This window comes from Suncus etruscus, chromosome 11, assembly GCF_024139225.1.
Source record: "Suncus etruscus isolate mSunEtr1 chromosome 11, mSunEtr1.pri.cur, whole genome shotgun sequence".
In the NCBI taxonomy this organism is placed as follows: Eukaryota; Metazoa; Chordata; class Mammalia; order Eulipotyphla; family Soricidae; genus Suncus; species Suncus etruscus.
Genome location: NC_064858.1, coordinates 101,662,986 through 101,686,145, shown reverse-complemented (window position 1 = coordinate 101,686,145; position 23,160 = coordinate 101,662,986). Strand labels below are relative to the sequence as shown.

At 37.5% G+C, this 23,160-nt stretch overlaps 1 protein-coding gene across 2 annotated transcripts in view; it reads right to left on the bottom strand.

Annotated features, from left to right (window-relative positions):
- Positions 1-489: 489 nt before the first annotated feature.
- The window catches only part of TPH2 (tryptophan hydroxylase 2), a 132,634-nt gene continuing 109,963 nt past the window's right edge, over positions 490-23,160 (bottom strand). For both annotated transcript variants that reach the window (XM_049782762.1, XM_049782761.1), the window contains exons 9-11: positions 12,791-12,886; positions 866-999; positions 490-739 (exon numbers count right to left, since the gene is read on the bottom strand). In XM_049782762.1, coding sequence (XP_049638719.1) covers positions 565-739; positions 866-999; positions 12,791-12,886 — 405 coding nt within the window. In that variant the 3' untranslated portion in view covers positions 490-564. The remainder of the gene's footprint in view (positions 740-865; positions 1,000-12,790; positions 12,887-23,160) is intronic.

The following is a 23,160-nucleotide window of genomic DNA, read 5'->3' as shown; positions in this document are numbered from 1 at the left end:
ATAAAGCTCTCCTTTTTAATACATTGAACAATCAAACCAAAAAAAACAGTCCACCTAGTGTGTTTAGTAATTTAAATTTTGAAACAATATTGAATCTTTTATTAATGTGAAGTTTCATACGATTCTGTGTTTACCTTAAATAATGCTGTGAAAACACCAATACTATAGAAGCAGAACCAAATTCACTCCTGTTTTCATTTTTCTAATGAATACTGATGGGAAGTCTGGTCTGAGAAGAAAAGGTCATAAACTAGAATTATAAGATGGCAATTTGTTACCAATTTTTTAACAGGTAGAGTTTGTTTAAGGACAGTAGGCAGGAATGTCAAATCCATCTAAGACATTTAAATGTATTACAACTTTTCATACAATGAATGGTTATCTATCATTGAGTTCCTTGTGGTATTTCATACATTAATACAGTGGAATTACATATAGGTAGAGTAGAATGGAATTGCATGCTTACTAGCCAAGGCATGACACAGAAAGTTAGGGTGTTATATGACATTGACTGACTTGCTAAGTCCCCAAAATACCAGGACGGCATCAATACTGGTCCTAGCGTCAAATCCCTAGATATTGGTTCATTTTGTTCAAGGCATCACACACTGTGTTCAAATCACTGCGGAGGTCTTGTACCACATTTTCAATACTTCGGGTGTCTTTCAGAATTTCAATACTCTGTGTGTAAGGATTGAAGTACACTGAGAAGGGACGAGTAATTGACTTTGCAAAATCCCTGCAAAATCAAAGGAAACAGCAGATATGAGATCAGCAAGCATTGAGATAAGACACAGAGAGCAAGCAGAATGAGAGTCAGAAAAAATGAAAAAGTACTTTTCTGTAGAAGGAAGAAGAAATGTACCTCATCTTTTCTTTGGCTTCTTCAAAACTTTCGGAAACAAAGTAGGCTTCCTGGAAGGTGGTGATAAGGCATTCCTGTAAGCAAGTGGTCTTTGGGTCAAAGGCTTTCACACAGGCCTTGTCAGAAAGGGCATGCTGCAAAACACATTCCAAGTGGTTAAACTTCATAGCAAGTGATTTGGGACATTATGCAATGGGCTGGGATACATGCTTATGAATGGAGACTTGAGTTTGATCCCCAGAACTGTCACACACACACACACACACACACACACACTGTAGGTTACCTGACCCTGGTAATCCACAGAACCACTGGGCCCTACCTAGTAGCAGCATCATATACCAGGGCCTGATCATTGAACCACAATCCATTCTAACCTAGGATCCCTAAGCATTGCTTAGGAGGGCACCCCAACCCTACCCCACCAAAAAATAAAAAATAAAACCCAAAGCACAAAAAGCACAGATCTCAAAGTATACCATTCATTCCCAGAATTCAGATAATAACCTATATAAAACATGGAATTCTCCCAATGAACACGATAAATTGCATGCCAGGTTTGGGTTTTTTTTTTTTTAGTTTATTATTGCTGAGGGGGGAAATGAGGTTATAGTATTATTTTATTTATTATCAGCCAAATTCATATGGAAAGATAGCTCATATTGTATCCTAACAAAAATGGAATTTTGAATCTATGCTATGAATAGGAGTAGGAAGAACATAAATATGGTCCTAAATGTGTTGCTATAAGCAATGTGCTGAAATTTCATTTAAGTGACAGAAGTAATAATTACCTGCGTGCAGAAGTAATTGAGATTCTGACTGAACTATTTGTGGACTCATCGCGAGACATTTTGAGGCCAAGTACTGTGCAACAACAGAGTCAGTAGTGGGCCTATTTACTTAATAATGCTTGCAAAGCATACATTTACCTTCCACCAAGTTCCTCAAAGCAATGCACAGCAGAAAATGTTGCCAGGTTGGAGCGATGGGGAGGAGTGATAAAGGGGCTAATATTAATAGTTATAGTCATACCAAGAACAGACACTGGAAAAATAGGAAAGTCAGTGGATCTCGTACTCTGACCAGTCTTCATCCCACTCAGGTCACTGTGGGATTGCACTTAGAGAAAAGAAAAAAATGAGTGGTCTGTTCCTTAGATAAAGTCCAGGATGCTAAAAGTCAATGTTCATTTCTTATCACATGCCAACTGCCAGTTCATAGATCCTGGAGAGATAGATGGCTCGTAACCACTTGGGGCTTCAAATCACAATGGAATTTGTAGAAAATGCAGGTCTCTGGGCCTCAAGCTTCCTTGTTATGTCTGAATGAATCACCAAAAAAAAAAAAATCTATATTTTAAAGGCATCCAAAATGACTCAGATATAAGTGGCTGTGAATTATATTTTAAAAAAATACTCCTCAGAATTTTGTCTCTTTTGTTAAAGGAATCTCATCCTTAAAATAAGGGTAAATTAGTCAAGAGCACCAAAGAGAAAAAGGTATAGGAAAAAAACTGTCTTGAACCAAGTCAGAAAACTTGGTCTTTAGTTCACATGTTACTGTTGGCTAATTGGTTGAACTCTGGGGAAATATTTCACCTCTCAGAGCCTTCATTTCTTCAACTATAAATGAAAAGTTTGGAGGGAGTATTTTTACAGACATTCTCTGTTCCAGCCTCTGGATTCCTAAGCATTTTTTTACCTCCTCTATTTCTAACTGCTAAAATTTCCTAAAGAAGCTCTGAAAATCTTTTTCTGTTCAGTATTCTTGGTGCATTTCCCCACCCCGCAACAATTTCAAAATGCATGGAATGTCTCACAGCCTTCCACGAAGAAAGCTGTGGTTCCCTGCGTTTGAAGATATAATTGAGAACCAAAGGTTGACATGCAAGGAAAAGAACCACTACCCTGTATGTGATTCACTTTCTCACCAACTTGCATTGCCCAGATTCATGCATACATGAAGCAGAAAGAGAGACAGCCTGGTGGAGTGAGTGAACAGCTCTGGTTTTGGCCCACAAAATAAATTCATTATAAGGTCACTGCACCTGCAAATTTGTGCTAGATTCAATATAGTGGAGTAAATATCAGGAGATTTTAGTTCCACATGACTAATAATTCTGTCCACGTTAAAAAAAATGTTCACAGTCTCAATAAACAGAATGTCCTTTCATGAAAGCTGTTGTTCATCTGCAAAGAATAAAGTGAGCCATGTCTTTGAAAACTAGAAGTTGCCTTGTCTCAAATACAGACAAGGGATGTGGGAGGAGGGAGATGAGGGGCATTGGTGGTGGGAATGTTGCACTGGTGAAGAGAGGTGTTCTTTTTGTGACTGAAATCCAACTATTGTCATGTTTGTAAACACTGTGTTTAAATAAAGATATTATCCAAAAATTAAAAAATTAAAAAAAAAGAAAACTAGAAGTTGTTTTCTTTGCAGTAGTATTGTAGGTACATTTAACTGCCTGTGTTGTTGCATTCATCTCTTGGTGCATGTAATAGGAAAGACAAAAATTTAGTGACTAACTCTGCATCCAAGATCTTTCTAGTCTCACATTGCTTCATTCAAGAGCATGGGGAGAATAACAGCAGAAGAGGGTAAAGGAACATTTGAGAAAAACACCTGTAGGGCATCCTTATTGAATCACATGTGTGGCACCAGTCAAGGACAAGGACAAGAAGGAAGTACAAGTAAGTCCTCTGCTTGGTCCGCAATGCTGTAAGAAGAAATTTGCAGCTGAGAAGTCACTGTGTCAGTGATGTGTATGCAGGAATGGAAACTGAAATCAGTTTTGGTAGAGAAAAATACCATCCCTCTAGATATTCAGATACTCTCTTTTAAGGTGAAGGAGATTGTTTTAAAGATCAAGCAAAATCCCAAGGAATGAGTTCTGTGCCCCAGACTTCAGCAAAACAAAACAATGAATTTTGAGGCTGGAGAGAGAGAGAGAGAGAGAGAGAGAGAGAGAGAGAGAGAGAGAGAGAGAACATCCTTGCATGCAGAGCCAACCCAGACTAGATCCCCAATATCTGGTCTTCTAATCAACTGCACGAATGATTCCCTGAGCACTGTTAGGTGTTGTCAAAATAGAAATCAATGGCTTCATAACATACAATTTGAGACAAAAACCACTACACAAATTTTATCCTCATGTAAACAGAGAAAAAGATAAAATATCATTTAATGTAATAGTCAAAGGGAAAATTGAAAGCTGATTGTTCTAATTTCTAAAAACTGTTCTAAAACAGTCCTAAATTCTAAAAACATCCTAAGGAGCCTGATATGTCCACTACGCTAAAAGTTTTGTAGGCTTTGGTAGGTTTTTGGAGGGTTTTCTTTATGTTTTGTTTTGTTCTTTTGGTGATCCTTGGAATTGAACCCAAGACCTCATATATTCAAGACAAGTGCCCTGGCTACAATATTCTGTGCCCTGGCTTCAATATTTTTATTACTTTCTAGAGACTTCTCTATGTATGGAGATAACCAGTGTCACCCCTTGGGTATTATAATATGATGGTAGCAATAGCCAGATATTAGCCTCTAAAATAACAAGAATCTGGAGTTGGGGGAATAGCCAGTGAGCGCGACCAACAAATGAGTTGGTGATAGTCTATAACTAGTCTGAGATAGGGAGCACTTCTGTGCAATTACTACTGAGGTCCTGCTTCTGAATACTGGAGCATGATCCACTGACTATCAAATAATATCTATGTCTTCATTAATTCCATAGTCCTCTGCTCAATAGAAGAAAGCCCTGCAGAATTTACTAGTCCTCTCCTACCCTTGTCTTTCTCTAAGGCACCTGGGTTCTGGAGAGCAAGAAGGCCCTATGCGTTGTCCAGGGTAGATTGTCTATGAATACTAAAACAAATTCTGTTATTTCTCCCAGGGAAATGTGCTGAATCCCCTAAAATCATAGCAGTCTGTCATCCATCCAGAATCAGTCTGACAATCTTTCACACTCAAGTCATTTTTCAAACTCAGGAAGGCTTGGTGGTTCCCTTCCTTTCAATTCTAGGAGCTCTGAAAGGATTCTTTTGTGTTTCCCTATTATGCCAACAAAAGAACACTAGACTAGGAACCAAGCAATCCGAACGCACCTATTGTGGGGAAGTGTTACCAAATCACTGAAACTCGTCAAGGTTGAGAAGCAATCTCATTGACAAACTGAAAGGATTTATCATTATGAATGCTCAAGTCCTTACTGCAATAAAATTTTAATAGAGCCCCAAACACAGTTCATATCAGTATCCCCATCCACTCAGCCAGTATAAATTGATTTTCATAGCCTTTTCTACTATCTGAGGAGGACCTTCTCATTTAGTAATGGCCAAAAGCAATGGCTATTACTAAGTAATTAATTTTGATATATAAATTAAGACTCATTTGCCTTTCCAGTCTTCTGAAGATAAAAAAAAATCCCTTTCCAGGGCCAGAGAGATAACACAGCGGCATTTGCCTTGTAAGCAGCCGGTCCAGGACCTAAGGTGGTTGGTTCAAATCCCGGCATCCCATATGGTCCCCCGTGCCTGCCAGGAGCTATTTCTGAGCAGATAGCTAGGAGTAACCCCTGAGCACTGCCGGGTGTGGCCCAAAAACCCAAAAAAGAAAAATTCCCTTTCCAACACCAAAAGCTTTCCAGAACCCAGTTGTTAAATTATTAGAAAGAAACATTATGAGAGGCACAAAACTAGTAACTTAAGATAAAGAAATTAAAATTCAAATCTAGCTCCTTCCTTTCCCCTCATTCTAATGTGACTTTAGACAAATTACTCCACCTCTATTCTATTCACTAGGTATTCCTATACCAGAGTCCATCTGAAAATAGTTTTAATATAAAATTATATAACCAGTGTTATAAAGATTAAACAAAGAAATACATACAAAATGCCAAGCAAGGGGAAATGTTCAATGTATTTAATCTCAAGATGGTAATTGAAAGACATATATAGGCAGCTATACTATCCATCACTAGTTAGCTCCTCTTTCCCAGAAGTCTGGGACTCTTTCTTTTTATTGTTGTTTTCTTTTTATTTGTTTTGTTTTGAAGCCACACCCAGTAATGCTCAGGGGTTACTCCTGGCTCTACATTCAAGGGTCACTCCTAGTGATGGTCAGAGAATCATACAGAATATTGGGGAGGTAACTCAAGTTAGCCACATGCAAGGCAAAAAGCCCTTTCTGTTCTACTATCTCTGCAGTCCTGAGAGTCCTTTCTGCATAGAAAGACACCAGTTTCCAGGCCTGAGACTTCCACATACTAGACTGCAGAAATGCCTACCTAGACCTCATCAACCTGAAGTCTTGTTTCACAATGACACAGAGTTATTATCTCCAATGATGATATATCTAATCAGCACAGGTTAAAGACAGGGGAAACTTTATGATTGAAGTTAGACTCAGATAATGTTGGGCCTTAGATTCTGAATAAGAATTTGGAGACACTCCCATATTCACACTAAACTCATTTTTCCACATCAGAACAAAAATACATTTATATATATGCTTATATATAAATATAAGGTATATTTAGGTAAATACTACTTTTATATATATATACTTAAATATTCCTCCTGCTAAACAAGCACACTGATATAACATTTCTATTGTTCAACTGGGTGACAATGTTATGACAGCCTCATTTTCAACAAGTAATGTTGAAAGTTTCACCAATGTGAATAAGTTACAAGGGCAAAAGAATAACACCCTCTTCAATCAGTCTTTTCCTGGACCCCAGTATTCCCATATTTCTCCTGGGATTGCTACACTACTAATTTGAGGAAAGAGGGGAGGATAAAGGTGGCACAAACCATCTGAATGGGGAGAAGTTTTATGAGCTTGGAAATAGAGTTCTAACTTCACTGCTGACATTCTGGGTAACCTCAGAAAAGCTGCAGGCATCTCAAGTCTCTTCTCTCCAGCCTGGGAACTCCTTAAAGAGTTGTTACAAATAGTGGTAAATACAAATACTGAAATAACTACTAAACTGTTCTGTGAAAGTTGATAAATCATTGTATAAAAGTGATATAATGAATCCACGCTGCAAGGATATACCAAACCAAAATGCCCAGATCACAATTTTTCAAACCATTGTGAAAACATAAAAAGCAGAACTGACAGGTTTATATATAATAATCCAGCAACTACTATGGGGTATATATTAAGGACATTTATGAAAAAAAATAATCTCTGACTTAAGAAAATAAAGTATTAGACCTTTCCCTTACCCAGACATAAAAAAAGAAGAAATTGCCTTTTGCTTTAAAAGACTCACTTTTTAAAATAGATTTATCCAATGTATTAACAATAACTTCTTCCATCTAATGTTAATCAACTACACTATTATTTCTCCTAACAAAACAGAACCAACAAAGATGCTTATCAGTCACTGCCTTGGAATTTCCCTACTTGTGAATCCGATTTCCTTAAAATCTAAAGGCTTCAACTTGGGGATTGGTTGAATAAAATGATTGAATGGAAGACTAATTGAAAAATTATTTTTAATTAGAGCCATAAAGAAAAGGGTGTAAAAGAAAGACACATGAGACCAGAGTGACAGCACAGTGGTAGAGTGTTTGCCTTGCACACAGCAGACATGAGACAGACCTAGGTTTGATCCCCAGCATCCCATATGTCTCCTGAGCCTGCCAGGAATGATTTCTGAGCATAGAGTGAGGAGTAACCCCTAAGCATCGCTGAATGTGGCCCAAATAACGAAAAGAAAGAAGAAAGAAAATAATAGCCATTGCTTTTGGCCATTACTAAATGAGAAGGTCCTCCTCAGATAGTAGAAAAGACTATGAAAATCAATTTATACTGGCTGAGTGGATGGGGATACTGATATGAACTGTGTTTGGGGCTCTATTAAAATTTTATTGCAGTAAGGACTTGAAAAGAAAGAAGAAAGAAAAAGAGAGAAAGGAAAGAAGGAAAGAAAGAAAGAAAGAAAGAAAGAAAGAAAGAAAGAAAGAAAGAAAGAAAGAAAGAAAGAAAGAAAGAAAGAAAGAAAAAAGAAAAGAAAGAGAAAGAAAGAAAGAAAGAAAGAAAGAAAGAAAGAAAGAAAGAAAGAAAGAAAGAGGAAGGAAGGAAGGAAGGAAGGAAGGAAGGAAAAGGAAGGAAGGAAGGAAGGAAGGAAGAAGGAAGGAAGGAAGGAAGGAAGGAAGGAAGGAAGGATGGAAGGAAGGAAGGAAGGAGGGAAGGAAGGAAGGAGGAAGAAGAAAAGAAAAAGGAAGGAAAAAGAAAAGAAAGAAAGAAAGAAAGAAAGAAAGAAGAAAGAAAGAAAGAAAGAAAGAAAGAAAGAAAGAAAGAAAGAAAGAAAGAAAAAAGAAAGAAAGAAAAAAAAAAAGAAAGAAAAAAGAAAGAAAGAAAGAAAGAAAGAAAGAGGAAAGAAGGAAGGAAAAGAAGGAAAGGAAGGAGGGAGGGAAGAAGGAAGGAAGAAAAGGAAGAAGGAAGGAAGGAAGGAAGAAGAAAGGAAGGAAGGAAGGAAGGATGGATGGAAGGAAGGAAGGAAAGGGAAGGAAGGAAGGAAAGAGAAGAAAAAAAAGAAAAGGAAAAAGAAAAGAAAGAAAGAAAGAAAGAAAGAAAAAAGAAAGAAAAAGAAAGAAAGAAAGAAAAAAAAAAAAAAGAAAGAAAGAAAGAAAGAAAGAAAGAAAGAAAGAAAGAAAGAAAAGAAAGAAAGAAAGAAAGAAAGAAAGAAAGAAAGAAAGAAAGAAAGAAAAAAAAAGAAAGAAAGAAAGAAAGAAAGAAAGAAAGAAAGAAAGAAAAAGAAAAAAGAAAGAAAAAAAAGAAAGAAAGAAAGAAAGAAAAAAGAAAGAAGAGAAAGAAGAAAAGAAGAAAAGAAAAAGATAGAGAGAGAAAGAGAGAAAGAGAGAGAAAAAGAAGAAAGAAGAAAGAAAGACCTATGCCAGACTGAGTCTGAATAGCAGTCATTGGTCCTGTTTTCTAGTTTATTTTAAAGCCAGTTTCCCAGATGATTTATTTCATTATCAATTGGTCTCCATAGCGAAGAAGACATGGGAAGTGTCTGTTGGGAATCCCTAAAAGTCTTTATGATTATAAGATTTATGTTATCTTTTACACATTTTTAACATTTCTTTTGTTCCTGCCTTCAAAGGAAAAAATGAGCATTGTCAAAGAATTATGATTGTCTTTGTTCAAAAAAAAAGGAAAATAAATAGTTCCAAACTACAAAACTATGTATATAGTATTTGGAAGTACTAGGTTAGCTTGAAATGAAACATACACACACATATGTGTGTATATATTTATTTATCCTCTTAAAGCATTTGGGCTGCAGTTAAACCAGCAAAAAAAAATTTTTACCTTAAAAAACAAATGTATTCAAAATTATCAGCATATTTTCACAGGCATCCTTGTGATGCTATTAATAGTTATTCCTCCCTGGCACAGGGCTGTTATTTGTTCATTCAAAGAAGTTAGAAATGTTCAAAAGCCTTGAGATGTTTCTGGACATTTGCACAGAACTGGGCAGAGATGGAGTGCTGAGGGTGCTTAGGAAAGTATCATGCTATATTTTCTGTGTGAGCAAACAGAAGATATTTCTTATAGGAAGAAATTCTGAATTGTAAAAATGGTCCAAAATAGCAATCATAGGATGTTGAAGTGTTGAAATTTGAGAATGGAAGAATGCTAATGAATAGAGGTGATGGACCAGAACAAGAAAATTCACAACAGACAATGCCCTTTGGTGTTCATCTTTCTGGCTGATTTCCAATTCTAGACGATTCTATCTGCACCAACAGGAACAAAAACAACAGATTCACCCCAATGCTGCCTATGCATGCCTCATTAAGCAGACCAGAGGACCCTGTCGAAAGTTGGGGGCAAGGGAAGAGATTGCTTCGTCTGTTTCTGGAGTCATTTATAAACCCACTGAAGAGAATGTAAATAGATGTAGCTCACAAGCTAGATGATTTTTTTTTATTTTACTTTTTCCAGGAAAATCAAGAGGCATCCTAAATAATACTTGGGTCTCACAGAGATATGATGTGGTATAGCTGTGGGTTTTGGCCACTGCATGAAGATAAATGTCAAATATATTTTGGTTTTGTAAAGAACTTGTTTTAAAAAAAAAAAAGAAATATTGGGGCTGAGAAATAATATTGTGGTTAAAGTCTTGCGTGTGACTCTCTTGGGGTTGATCCCCAGAATTATACATGGTCCCCTGAAGGGACCCCATGATGATCCACCATCAGTAGTGATTCCTGATCACAATCAGGTATGACCCAAATACTTTCCCCTCTCCAAAAATGTCACCACATTTCATCAAGCTTTTGTTATTTTTACATCTTACAGCCATTTCCAGCTCTCTTGAGCCTCAGCAGCTTCCTACTTAAGCCAGACTTTAACTAGAGCACAGGCACCGTGTCCATTAACTCACCTGTGGCCTCAACCTCTGCTAATTCAGCTTATAGTTGCTCATGTATCACACTGGCAAGCGGGACTTGTCAGGAGGCATTTCCAAGCACAGTCTGTCAGGTTCCACAAATGCTAGCTGCCATCTGTCTCACTGTGTTATCTAATATGCTAGACTGTAAACTCCTGGATAAAAGGGACGCTACACAGTACATTGAGAGGTGAAAGCTCTCGTTTTAGAGACTAGAGTCCATTTGTTCTTGGGTCCACCTCCCAAGTTTGCTTGCTGTCCAAACTTGGGCAAGTTCTTTTTGTCTTAGTTCTTTTTGTCTCAGTTTCCTAATCTATGATAATACGTTTATCTAGTTAAAGTTCTGAGAAATGCCAATATATTTAAAGCACCTAAAATAAAAAATTCTGCAAGTGTTCATTGAGATACATCTTATTTGCTTCATATTCTTAATATTCATTACAATTATTTTAGTCCCTGGAAACTCATGTTGTACAGAGTACCTGCTCATCCAAATGTTTGAGAAATGAAAGGATAAATTAAATCATAAAGTAAATGGCTCAATAAAACTACAGTTGAACTGTTAATCTTTGGACTGGATATCTTATAGACTGGAACACATGTTTTGCATACAATTTTGTTTACAGTTTTGCCTTAATCCCCAGAACCCCATGGTCCAGCACTGAACCAGTAGACCATGAGTCCCACGTGGTATGGTCCAAAAATGAAGGAAAGGGAAGGAAGGGGAGGAAAGGGAAGGGGGGTGGTAAAGGATGGGAAGGAAGGGGAAATGGGGGAGGGTAAGGGATGGGAAGGGGAGGGGAGGGGAGGGTAAGGGAGGGTAACGGATTGGAAGGGAAGGGGAGAGGAGGGTAGGAAAGGGATGGGAAGGAAAGGGGAGGGGAGGAGAGGGTAAGTGATGGGGAGGAGAGGGGAGGAGAGGATACGGGATAGGGAAGGGAGGAAAGGGGAGGAGAGGAGAGGATAAGGAATGAGGAGGGAAGGGGAAGGAAGAGGAAGGGGTGGGAGGATAATGGATTGGAAGGGGAGGGAAGGGTTGGGTATGGGATGGGAAGGGCAGGGGAGAGAAGGGATGGAAGAAGAGAGGAAGAGAAGGGAGGGGATGGAAAGGAGAGGAGGGGGAGGTAAGGGAAGGGGATAAAAGGGAAGGGGAGAGGAGGGGAGGGGATGGGAGAAAGGGGGAGGAAAGGGAGGAGAGGGGAGGGGAAAGAATGGGAAGAAATGGGAGGAGAGGGGAGAGAAGGGAAGGGAAAGGAAAGGAAGGAAAATTATAAATCTTTAAGAATATAACCTGGTCCTTTAAGCCCTGCCAGAAATGATCCCTGAACTACATCTAGAAATAAGTCCTGAGCATTTCTGGGTGTGGCCTCAAAAACAAAAGAATGAAAACAAGCAAAAATTTCCAAGAATCATATAAAAGCCAATTATAATATGCAATAAAAATTAAATATTCAAAAGAACACTCAAAATTAAAATCCTAAAACTTCCATGTAACTGATCTGAATCTGAATAACCAAAAATATGACTAAAAAATTTACTTATAACCATTCCAGATAATATATTTTAGTGCATTCTAAATTCATCACAACTTACTATTTATTCAACACTATGTGTCTATAAGGAGGCAAGCTAGGGAATAGGAGGAACCTGGGGACAATGAAGGAAGGATATTGACACCGGTGGTGAGATTGGGGTTCTAATCTGAATAAAACTCAATGTTCCAAAATATAATCTTTCAATCTATTATGATTAAAACTGCTATGTCTAATCATGATTTATAAGCATAGTTTCTCAAAAACTTTAATAATATTTTTAAGAAAATATAAGAAAATATAACGATTACATCAAAAATTTGCTGTCTCCTAACAATATCAAATTCAAGCCTTAAGTAACTTGAGAGTCTAAATTGTCAGAATGCTCCAGGTCTACCCTTTCTGAATAAATAATGTTACTGTATTTTATGACCAAAAAGAGTTCTCATCAAGATATCACTACACGTATTACAAACCTCTCTAACTGTAGAATTATTTTTTTGCATGTTTTTAAGTTATAACTGCTTACTGATATCATAATACATATTAAATTTGAAGAAGCTAAACTCACTCCGAATAACCCTTAAAAAACTAAAGAGTGGGGACTCCATTAAGGTGATAGAAGGGAGAATAGCCATCAGACCCTAACAGAGAATTTCCATGACTGAGCTCTTTGCGTCCTTTTTAGCACTCAATTTAGGCCAGCCATTCGTTCCCCAAAGGTTGATCACTTACTTGTCATTCCTGCTGATCTGTTCACATGGCTCTTATCCATTTGAGTCACGCCACAAACCCATAAAGGTCTGACCCATTTTCAAAAGTGCAAAAAGTTAGGTCAGCACCCACATAGGAGGTGCCAAGTCCTCCGCATTAAATATTTATGGGGTATCTTCAAGTAGAAATGCTCAGACAAACAAATCAATATTTTCCATGACCTTGAACCATTTTGCTTGGAAAGGAGATTTTCATTCAACAGCTTCCTACCTTTAATTCTCCGATGGAGGAAAGCAGACCTGCTCCATAGGCTCGCAGCTGCCCTTCTTGCTTGCAAAGGCCAAACTCGATTGTGAAGAAATAGCACTGAAAAAGGAAAAAGAAAAAATAACTGGACTCATATACAGTAAACTAGTCAACATGTTCTTTTATAAATTAAAATGGCACCCAAATTAACTGGTGCACTGTATCCAATTTTTTTAACACTGTCTACTTATATATATTTGACTCAAGAACACTTTGTAAATATATTTTCCTGCTCAATAATTCCTTTCCAGGTTAAAAATATATGAAAAGTGTATGTATTAATAACTAAGAATCTTATGATTTCTGGATACAGAAACCCACAAGAGTTAAACAAATCATATTCCCTACAATCATTTTTAAAATAAAAAGCACAGATTTAGAAATAAATATGTCACAATGATCACGCCATAAGAATATGCTACAATATTTATCAAGTTGTGTTTCCGTGGCATAAATCAATTCATGCAAATACGGGAACATAACTTGAAATCCAGCAATCCTAAACTTATTTTTGCAATTTGTTTACTCATTACTCCTGGCTCTATACTCGGGAATTACTCCTGGAAATACTCGAGGATCAAGCTTGAGTCAGCTGCATGCAAAGCAAATGCCCTCCCGTTCCACTATAAGCATTTGCTTTGCATGCCCTTCCAACTATATGATAGCTCTAACTCCTCGATTAAAAAAAATGTAATTGAGGGGGCCGGAGAGATAGCATGGAGGTAAGGCGTTTGCCTTTCATGCAGGAGGTCATCGGTTCGAATCCCGGCGCCCCATATGGTCCCCTGTGCCTGCCAGGAGCAATTTCTGAGCCTGGAGCCAGGAATAACCCCTGAGCACTGCCAGGTGTGACCCAAAAACCAAAAAAAAAAAAAATGTAATTAACTACTGGGTTCTAAACCTTGATTTAAAAAGTTGGTAAAGAAACAAGAGAGAGACCAAGAAAGTGAGTATATGCCTACCAAATTGCCAAAACCACAATCCCACTATTAAGGATTTTAGTGAAAAATCTTAAATGCATTTCTATGTATGTACACACATGTTCTATATCCACACAGACATATATTAAGAGAAACACATATAAACATACATAAATAAATTAGAGCCATTTCAATGGCCTAAGTCTTACCATCATCAAAGACTACAGCTTCTCTGAGATATTAAAATCTGCAAGTGCTTCTACTGAGTTTAAATCAACTTAGACAGACATAAATCTCTGGACTACTGAAAAAAATTCATGATTCTCTTGAGAAGAGTTAATATCACACTATTTTTACTCTGAAAGAAAAATGAGAAACTGACAATGAGCAATAAAAAGTGCATCAAATTAACACTGTCCTGCATTGGTGATGATAAAGTGCTGAAGGTGTGAGAGAAGAATTTAAATTCTCCTGAAAAGGGGAAGAAAATAATAATTATTTCTAGCCCTTGGCAGTTGGCTCTATTTTTATTTGGAGGTTAAGATGTTCCTCAGTTTCAGAGGGTTTCGTTGATTTTTTTTTTCTCACTGTGAGGAAGAAATTTGAATTTGAAGAGGCTTCTCTGCTTTGTAGCACTGGGCTGGACCCAAGAACTGATCATTCCAGTTCATGGAGTTGAAACTCTGGAAACAAATTTCTTTTCCTCAGAAACTTCCCCCCAAAAAAACTAAAACTATAGCCCTAGACCCATCTTCTCCTTCAGAATATAACAAGAACTCCTCCTTACTCTGTTCTGACTTCTTTTTCAGATCCCAATCCAGCCTTCCATAGTCTTTAATTTCTTTATATATGATATTTCTGTTTGACACCTGCCTCTCCACCCAGGACACTATAATCAATGAGGACCAACACCCTTGTTCCTCCAAAAATGGATTTCTCAATCACTTTTTAGACAGGAGAGTTTATCTTTCTTGTTTGTTTTTTTTTTGGGGGGGGGGGCAATGCTTTACTATTTCTTTGCCTTTGAGCTACACACAGCTGTGTTTGCGCCTTACTCATTTTTTGTGCTCAGAGATCACCCCAGTGATAGTTAAAATGGGTTAGCCATGAGCAATCTAGTGCCTTACCTACTATACCATCTCCCCAACCCAAGAAAGAATATTTTTAACTAGGGCTTAAAAGGTGTTTAGCAGCATCCCTTGGCTCACTACTCTTTGGATGCCAGGAGTATCCCACCCCAGGTGTAGCAACCAAAAATATACCTATAAACCCTAGTACCACCAGAATGGTCCTGGTCTCCCCAACAGCATCATATCCTCAGGCCCAAGCACTGACCCAGTGGCCCACTTGGCTAAATATCACTGGGTGGCCATATCCAGAGGCTTCCTGAGTACCGTTTAGGAGCCACCAAATACAGAAAAATCTCTAGACACTGATAAATATCTAGAAGAGGGAGCAAAGTATTTTATTACCTCATTCCTCATTTAGAACCATAAGGACTCAACTATTTGGTGAATAAATAATCAATGGATGAACCAAGTTAGGCTTACTGTTTGACAGCATTACCTAGAGGAAAGAAGCATAAAAATACTTGAGTTCTAGTCTAACCCATTTGTAATTTGCTATTTGACTATATCCTCTCATGGAGTCTTGCTATCTATTTATTTCCTCATCAAATACTCCTTGTCACACTCTGCTCTAACCGCTGAAGATATACAATAATAAAAAATAAAGCATTTGATCCCATGAGGCATGTATGCTAGTGGAATGAGACAGCTAACTGTAGTAACAACAATAAGATTCAATATACAGGATAATGTAAATGAAATATGCTTCATAAATAATGAAACCATATGCTTCAGATATTAAGCAGAGAACGAAGTTACTTAGGTGAAGTAATCAAAAAAAGGCCTCTCTGAGGGAATGTAATTTAAGCTATAACTTTCTTGAAAAGTCAGTCCTTATTTGGTATCCAAAATGGTCAGTTGTGAAAATATCTGGGTAGTGAGGTAGAATGTCCCTTGGGATTGTAATAAATAAAAGGGGAAAAAAACATATGCTAAGGTCATGAGGCAGGAACGAATTTTTGTTTGTTTGTTTGTTTGTTTTGGGTCACATCCGGCGGTGCTCAAGAGTTACTCCTGGCTGTCTGCTCAGAAATAGCTCCTGGCAGGCACAGGGGACCATATGGGACACCGGGATTCGAACCAACCACCTTTGGTCCTGGGTCGGCTGCTTGCAAGGCAAACACCGCTGTGCTATCTCTCCAGGCCCCAGGAACAAATTTTTTAAGAGCAATTCCCAGGAATGTTTTAAGCAACAAAGAGATTTGTGTTGATGCGGTTGCAAAACATGATCCTGGTGCTATGTGAAGAATAGATTGGGGTGTGAGGTTGGGAGGGGGATTGAGACAGAGGAGAAGCAGACAGATGCTTTAAGAAGACAGAGTCACCTCCAAGATCAAGGGGGATGAGTAACTTAGAATATGACTTGAATGGAAAATAGAAGGGAATTGGGAGAAGTCAATAGCACACAAAATACCAAGATGATGAATACATGTTAAAGAGCTAAAATACAACCCTCAATCTGTCCTCCAGGATTTTGTATAATTTTTACACAATCAACACACAGTAAAGATAAATAATCATAGAATCATAGAAAAAAAGACACCTGTCTCTTATTTTCACCAAATGGAAAACAGAAGAAACAGTGAATTACACAGACCCAGTCTCGATGATGTCATCTAAAAGATCTAGATTTTTGGCACATTAAAGAACTTGACATCTGTTACATTTAAGTTTCTAGGAAAAGACAAATAGCAGATGATCTCACTCATGTGTGGAATATAAAGAAATGAAGTAAGGGGTTCAACAGCTCCTGATGAAGCAAATCCTGAGATAGGGAGTGAATAAAATTGTGAAGCGAGGTTGCTGGAGATAGGGAAGCAGGAGGTGGGAACCATAGGGTAATAGCAGAGTGATCTCTAGACACTGGTGCTAGGCATGGTGTATTAGTTCTATGTAATTATGAAAGTAAATATGATAACTCAAAAGGGGGAGGAGTAAAAAAACCCCATTTAGATATATGTACTTTTAGTTTCTAGGAAAAAGTTAATTGATGCTTAATTTTCTTTTATTACCAAAATAATAAAAAGCCTAAAAAAACTAACATAAATAAAAATTTTAAAAAGTCCTAAAGCAAAAAAAATCAAATCACATGACATCTTTGTAGGATGTCTTTATCTAATTTCTTTAAGTTGGGTTGGTAACACATGATATAAAATCTTAGTACCTTGATGTTGAATTTAGGGCCAGGGAATACTGCTCAATGGTAAAGCACTCTCTTTGCAAGCATGAGGCTCTGGGTTTAATTCTAGCACTATAAAAAAATCAATAACAAGAATAATAAATTAAATACAAAATTGTTTGGGGGAAAAAAGATGTACTAACAAATTTAAAAATCTTCAAAATTCAGGGGCCAGAGCAATAGCACAGCAAGTAGGGTATCTGCTTTGCACACAGTTAACCTGGGTTCAACCCCCAGAATCCCATATGTTTCCCCAAGCACCACCAAGAGTGATTTTTAAGAACAGATCTAGGATTAAACCCTGAACACCTCCAGGTGTGGCCCAAAATTAGCAAACATAAAACCCTTCAAAATATATACATGGGGCCCAGAGAGATAGCACAGCGGTGTTTGCCTTGCAAACAGCCGATCCAGGACCAAAGGTGGTTGGTTCGAATCCCGGTGTCTCATATGGGAGCCTGCTGGGAGCTACTTCTGAGCAGACAGCCAGGAGTAACCCCTGAGCACCGCCGGGTGCGACCCAAAAAACAAAAAACAAACAAACAAAATATATACATGGAGACAGCTACACAAGCATTTAAGTCAACTTATTAAGTAAATTTTTAATTTCCTCCTGCTATAATACTGCATACACAAGTATGATCATAGTTATAATAACAACATTAAAAGGCAGAGAGAGATCTTGAAAAAAATCTACTATATCATTCCACAGTCTTTATATAGGTTTGGCATCTCCCTCTATCTGGAAGAAATGAAAAGATCTGCATAAATGGGACAAAACAGTCAAAATTGAATCTATCCGTGTATCTTTGGTCAGGTGCTTCTAGAATCAGGACAAGCTCAGAGTAAAGAGCAACTGCGCACACTCCTTTCCATCATGCAGGATGTTCTCTGGCCCCAACCCTCACCTGGGAGTCCTTCCAGAAACTCGGATCTTACTCAGCTCCATCTGTTCATTTTCTCCCTTTCCCTTTGCTTTCCTACTATCCTCAATCCAGAAAGATATCTACCTGCCACTTCTCCAGCCCACTATAACTGGAGCATCAGACCCTTGGCTTGAAGACAGCTTTTCATTTTGCAACCTTACGTGTGGCAGAAAGAAAAGAAAAATACACCTGTCCCTTGACTACTAGAAATATTTGAATCATAGACTTGCCCAGGATGATTCTTGTCTTTTCTGTTTTCAATAGCATTTGATAGTGTAGAAAGCCCTAGGCATGATCACGCACAGGGAGAAAGGAACATGGGCCTAAGTCTTGTCTGATTTTCAATGCAAAGCCTACTTACAGTCAGACTGAATGGCCCCTTAAAGACCTTTCAAAATTCAATAACTAATTGCTTTTTGAAATTTTAAGAAAATGCCACTTGCTTTCCTCTGAGCACTCTCCAGATGTGGATCTATAACATATTCCTTAGAGATTTCACAAATAAATATCCTATTATTCCTCTCTCCCCACCCCCTCAAAAAAAAAAAAAAAACTCAGAATTACCCCAAAACAGACCTGACTACTAATGTCTTTTAAACAGAAACAAATAATAAGCCTAACAGCTCCCAAACTGAAGGTTACCTTTCATCAAAGCTGACGCTCATGAATTCCAAATTTTACACACCACTAATTATATGTAATTATTTATAAATATTTTATTTGAATATAATTACATATAATCATTAACTGAAAACCAAAACAAGAATGATAGATTGAAGTTCCTCCATAAAAGAAAAGCAGAATAATTTACATACATACAGTCATTAGGCAGAAGAAAGTCTGAGTGACAACCTGAAATCCAAACACCACTGTGGGACATAGACCTGCTAAGCAGGAGTATGGTTAGGAAATTAAGAAAGATCGCCCAATGCTGCCATCTTCAGATCATGACTGGCAGTACGCCACTCTCTATTCAACTGGTCTATTCAAATCAGCAGTACAAACACTAAAAGAGTGAGAGAACAATCTAGCATAAAAACACACCAACAAAATACATATTGGCCCCACCCACTGGGAATATAAGCATTATGCAATATCCTTTATTTTTAAGGTCTTATGTCGCTGAATTTCTTGCTAAGTTATATACTACATTAAACAGATGTACTTTTTTTTAAAAAAAAACTCTTAATGGAAAAGAAATATATGGTTCTAATTTCCATCTTAAAGAATTTCTTTTGCTTCCTGCTTCCCCCATTTTCTTCATCCTTAGAAATAATTATAGGACCACTTTCTGAAAGTCATTCTATAATCTCCTATTAAATAAAATTGTACACAGACACTAATATACACATTTGTAATGAACAATAATTTTTTAAATATTTTTAAAAACTTACGAACACATATCCAAGAGAAAGACCTAGGACCTTCTATTTTATCAAGGAACATAAGAAACATATGGTATTTATTAAGTGAATATGTGTTAATAAGTGGTACACAGAGACAATGTGTAAATGATCGATTTTGCCTTTACCTTCACTAAAAGTTTATCTTTTCATGTTGATAGTACAAGTTTTTAAACAATCACACGCATCATTTCACCTCTAGAATTCCATAATACATAGATTCAGGACAGACAAATGGCAAAAAGAATAGCTTTTAGGGCCCGGAGAGATAGCACAGCGGCGTTTGCCTTGCAAGCAGCCGATCCAGGACCAAAGGTGGTTGGTTCGAATCCCGGTGTCCCATATGGTCCCCCGTGCCTGCCAGGAGCTATTTCTGAGCAGACAGCCAGGAGTAACCCCTGAGCACCGCCGGGTGTGGCCCAAAAACAAAACAAAACAAAACAAAGAATCGCTTTTAAAAGTCCTACCTGAGATGTGTCCAATTTGATCTACTTTACATAGTAAAGAATCTTTTGGGCCATGGCACAGATACTACTTGACTTCTGGACATTCCAGAAACAATGTTAGTATAAAATTTCAAAACTCATTCCCCTCTAACATTAGAAGGGGGAAAGAAAATTATATTAAAAAAAAAAAGCTTCTTCTATAGATGACTGACTGTGACAACCATGACTGGGAAGAACGTATCCTGGAACCAATAAAAAAGCCTTAGTCTAGGTTTTGGTCTACGATCTGTACAACAACCAAGAAAGATCTCTAATTCCAGAGGTCTGACTGAGACAATTGCAACTGAACAGGTCTTCTGAAACATAACAAAAGACTCTATCCCAGACTCCATCCTAGGATCAGCGCAATGACCAAGACCACCAACTTCAGAAGACTGATTAAAACAACAATGAAGGAACAGAACTTCTAGAACCACAAAGAAAGACTTCATCATAAGCTCCATTCCTTGACCTGTGCAGATTCCAAGATCTCTAGATACAGAGGTTTGATTTTATCACCCATGATGGAGCAGAAGTCTTTCATACATCACAAAAGCACAGAGGGGAGAGTAAATGAACATGCAAGGAGTCTATAGTTATTCCCATGACAGTATACTTCAAAGGTGGAGAAACCCTGTATGCCTTAGGCCAAGGGAATTCCCTTTCTTTTTCTTTATTTTTTTAAATAAATTTATTTTTAATTATGAGAACAAATATGCAAAGAAAGAGGAAAAGGTAAAGTTACAGTGGAAGGACAATCACCCATAAACAGAATTCTTAGAAGAAAACCCCTTGCTGGTACCTTAATTTTGAACTTTCAGCCAAAGAACATTAAGAAAAATAAAATAGAACCCATGTACAATTACTTTGTCCCTCAAGTCCCCAGATTGTAGTACATTATAACATTTCTTAGCAGTACACAAAGCAATCTAAGGCCATAAAACTTATGTAACTCCTTAAACATTGAAGGTATAATATTTTCTTACATTTCCTTGCATATTCATATTAGTTTAAGTTAACCTCAAAAGTTTAAGTGGGTTTTTTTTAAGTATTAGAGTCAAAGGAGCACCGTAAAAACGGTGTTAGAGTTGCAGTTATTGTTTGCATAAGCCCACCAAAATATAAGGGACATGAAAAGGAAAAGCCTTGGCCTAAATACAAGGAGACCCTACCCCTGAAGTTTCCTGGCAGAAGACCAACTCTAGGCTCCAGGCAAACTAGTTTGTCCAATCCAAGTCATTGTCTGTAATGCCAATACACTTTTATTTTTCACAGTCTCTGTTGTTGGTATCATGTTTCTGTATTAAAGATCCTGGAATCTGCATATCCTAAATTGAAGTCAGGATGGTGTAGAGCGTCCTCTGGTTTCACCTCACAATAAAAGGGCAATGCAGAGAGCCCTGTCCTGTAAGCAAGTTGTTGTCAAGTCTTCTTAGTGTTGAGGGAAGTCTCTTTTTAGCAGGTCAATGTCAGAGCAGCGGTAAGGTCTTCCCTCATAGAAGATTGCTTCCAGATGATGTTATAAATGACCTTGGATGTTTTGTAGTTAGCTTCTCTGGTTCAGGGGTGAATGGAGAATGCCCATTCTTCTGAGGCCTGTGCCAGGTCATTATGTCAATGTTCAGGGTGTAAGGACCCATTGCTTTACAAGATTTCTGTGGGAATTCCCTTTCTAATGTCCCCAATATTGATTGTGCCTATGCAGGAAGAAAAAAAAAAGGCACAAAATAGTATTTTTACTTATTTATTTTTTTTTTGATTTCTTTGTTTTGGTTTGGATATTGAAGTTGTGGTCTCCAATTTTTTTTCTTTTCTTTCTTTTATTTTCCTTTCTGCACTCTGTTATGTTTTTATTTCAGGACCGTGGTTATGTAGTGCTTATCTTTATTGCTGTAGTGCAAACTGGATTTTTTTTTTATATTTCCTTTTGTATTGTTATGGTGTTTTACTTCCTTTTTCCCTTTCCTCTCTGAAACTGAGACTCCACCCATTTTCGGCTTATTTGATTTTTACCCCATTTTATTGCTTTCCTTTTCTTCAAACGAAACCACATAACTTGAACTATCTAGTTCCGCCTCGCAAATAGAGGGGAAATAATGGAGGATACCAAGACCAAACAGTTGTATGATCAATAAGTAGCAAGCTAGACACAGAGGGGATCACTTATACTAGCAGCCCAGGGGTGATGAGGGTGGAGGATATGGGATGCAAGATGGGAATGGGGGAGGAGGGAGGACAACTTTGGTGATGGGAATTCCCCTGATTCAATGTTAATATGTACCTAAAATATTACTGTGAAAGATATGTAAGCCACTTTGGTCAAAATAAAAATTATATTAAAAAAAAGCTTCTAGAAACAATAGATTTATATAGCAAAGTGGCAGGTTACAAAATTAGCACGCAAAAGTCAATGGCCTTCTTATACGCTGATAATGATAGAGAAGAAATGGACATCAAAAACTGTTTTGCATACAAAATCGTTCTAAAAACACAGAAGTATAATTTTAGTGTCTAATAATCTGGAACACTTTCTGATTCTGATATGGAGTTATCATTCAACATCTAAATTCAATGAGGGCACATCAAAACATCAAAAGAAAAGGAAAATTTGTATACAGGTCTTCCCAAGTTAAGAGAACTTACATTTGAGGGCTAGGAGACCACATCCAATGGCACTCAGGGCTCACTCCTGGAGATCCTCAGTGACCAATATGTGATGCCAGGGATTGAACTGGGATTGGCTGGATGCAAGGCAAGTGCACTAACCCCTATACTAACTCTCTGATCTCATATTTACATATTTTATCTTACATAACTTTTTTATTTTCCTATTCATTTGACATAAACTCCTGATTACTTTTCATGGTATAGATAAAAAAAATCTCAATGCTCAATGTTCAAGAGATTTTTATGACCCATACTTGACTGAACTAGAACTGAAGAAATGTGTTCAATTTCAAATTCTTATCCACAAGTACACCTATGAACAAAAAGTCACTGCCAATCAACCAGTAACTCCCTGCAGTTCCGATCATTAAAGTCCTTTCACACTAAATACAAATAGTTATTACCTCCATTCACCAAATTAACTCTGCTACCTCTGATGCTTTACAATCCCAATGCTCCATAGCCAGCTACCTCCTACTACCATTTCATCATCTAGCCATGAGACTAGACCTATAAAGCTGAGAAGTCCTGAATACTGCTCCCACACATCCAACAGATATCTGTTCTATTCAGTGTCTGTGTCATAACAAAATAATAAATTCCAGAAATGAAAAATGTCACTCAAAA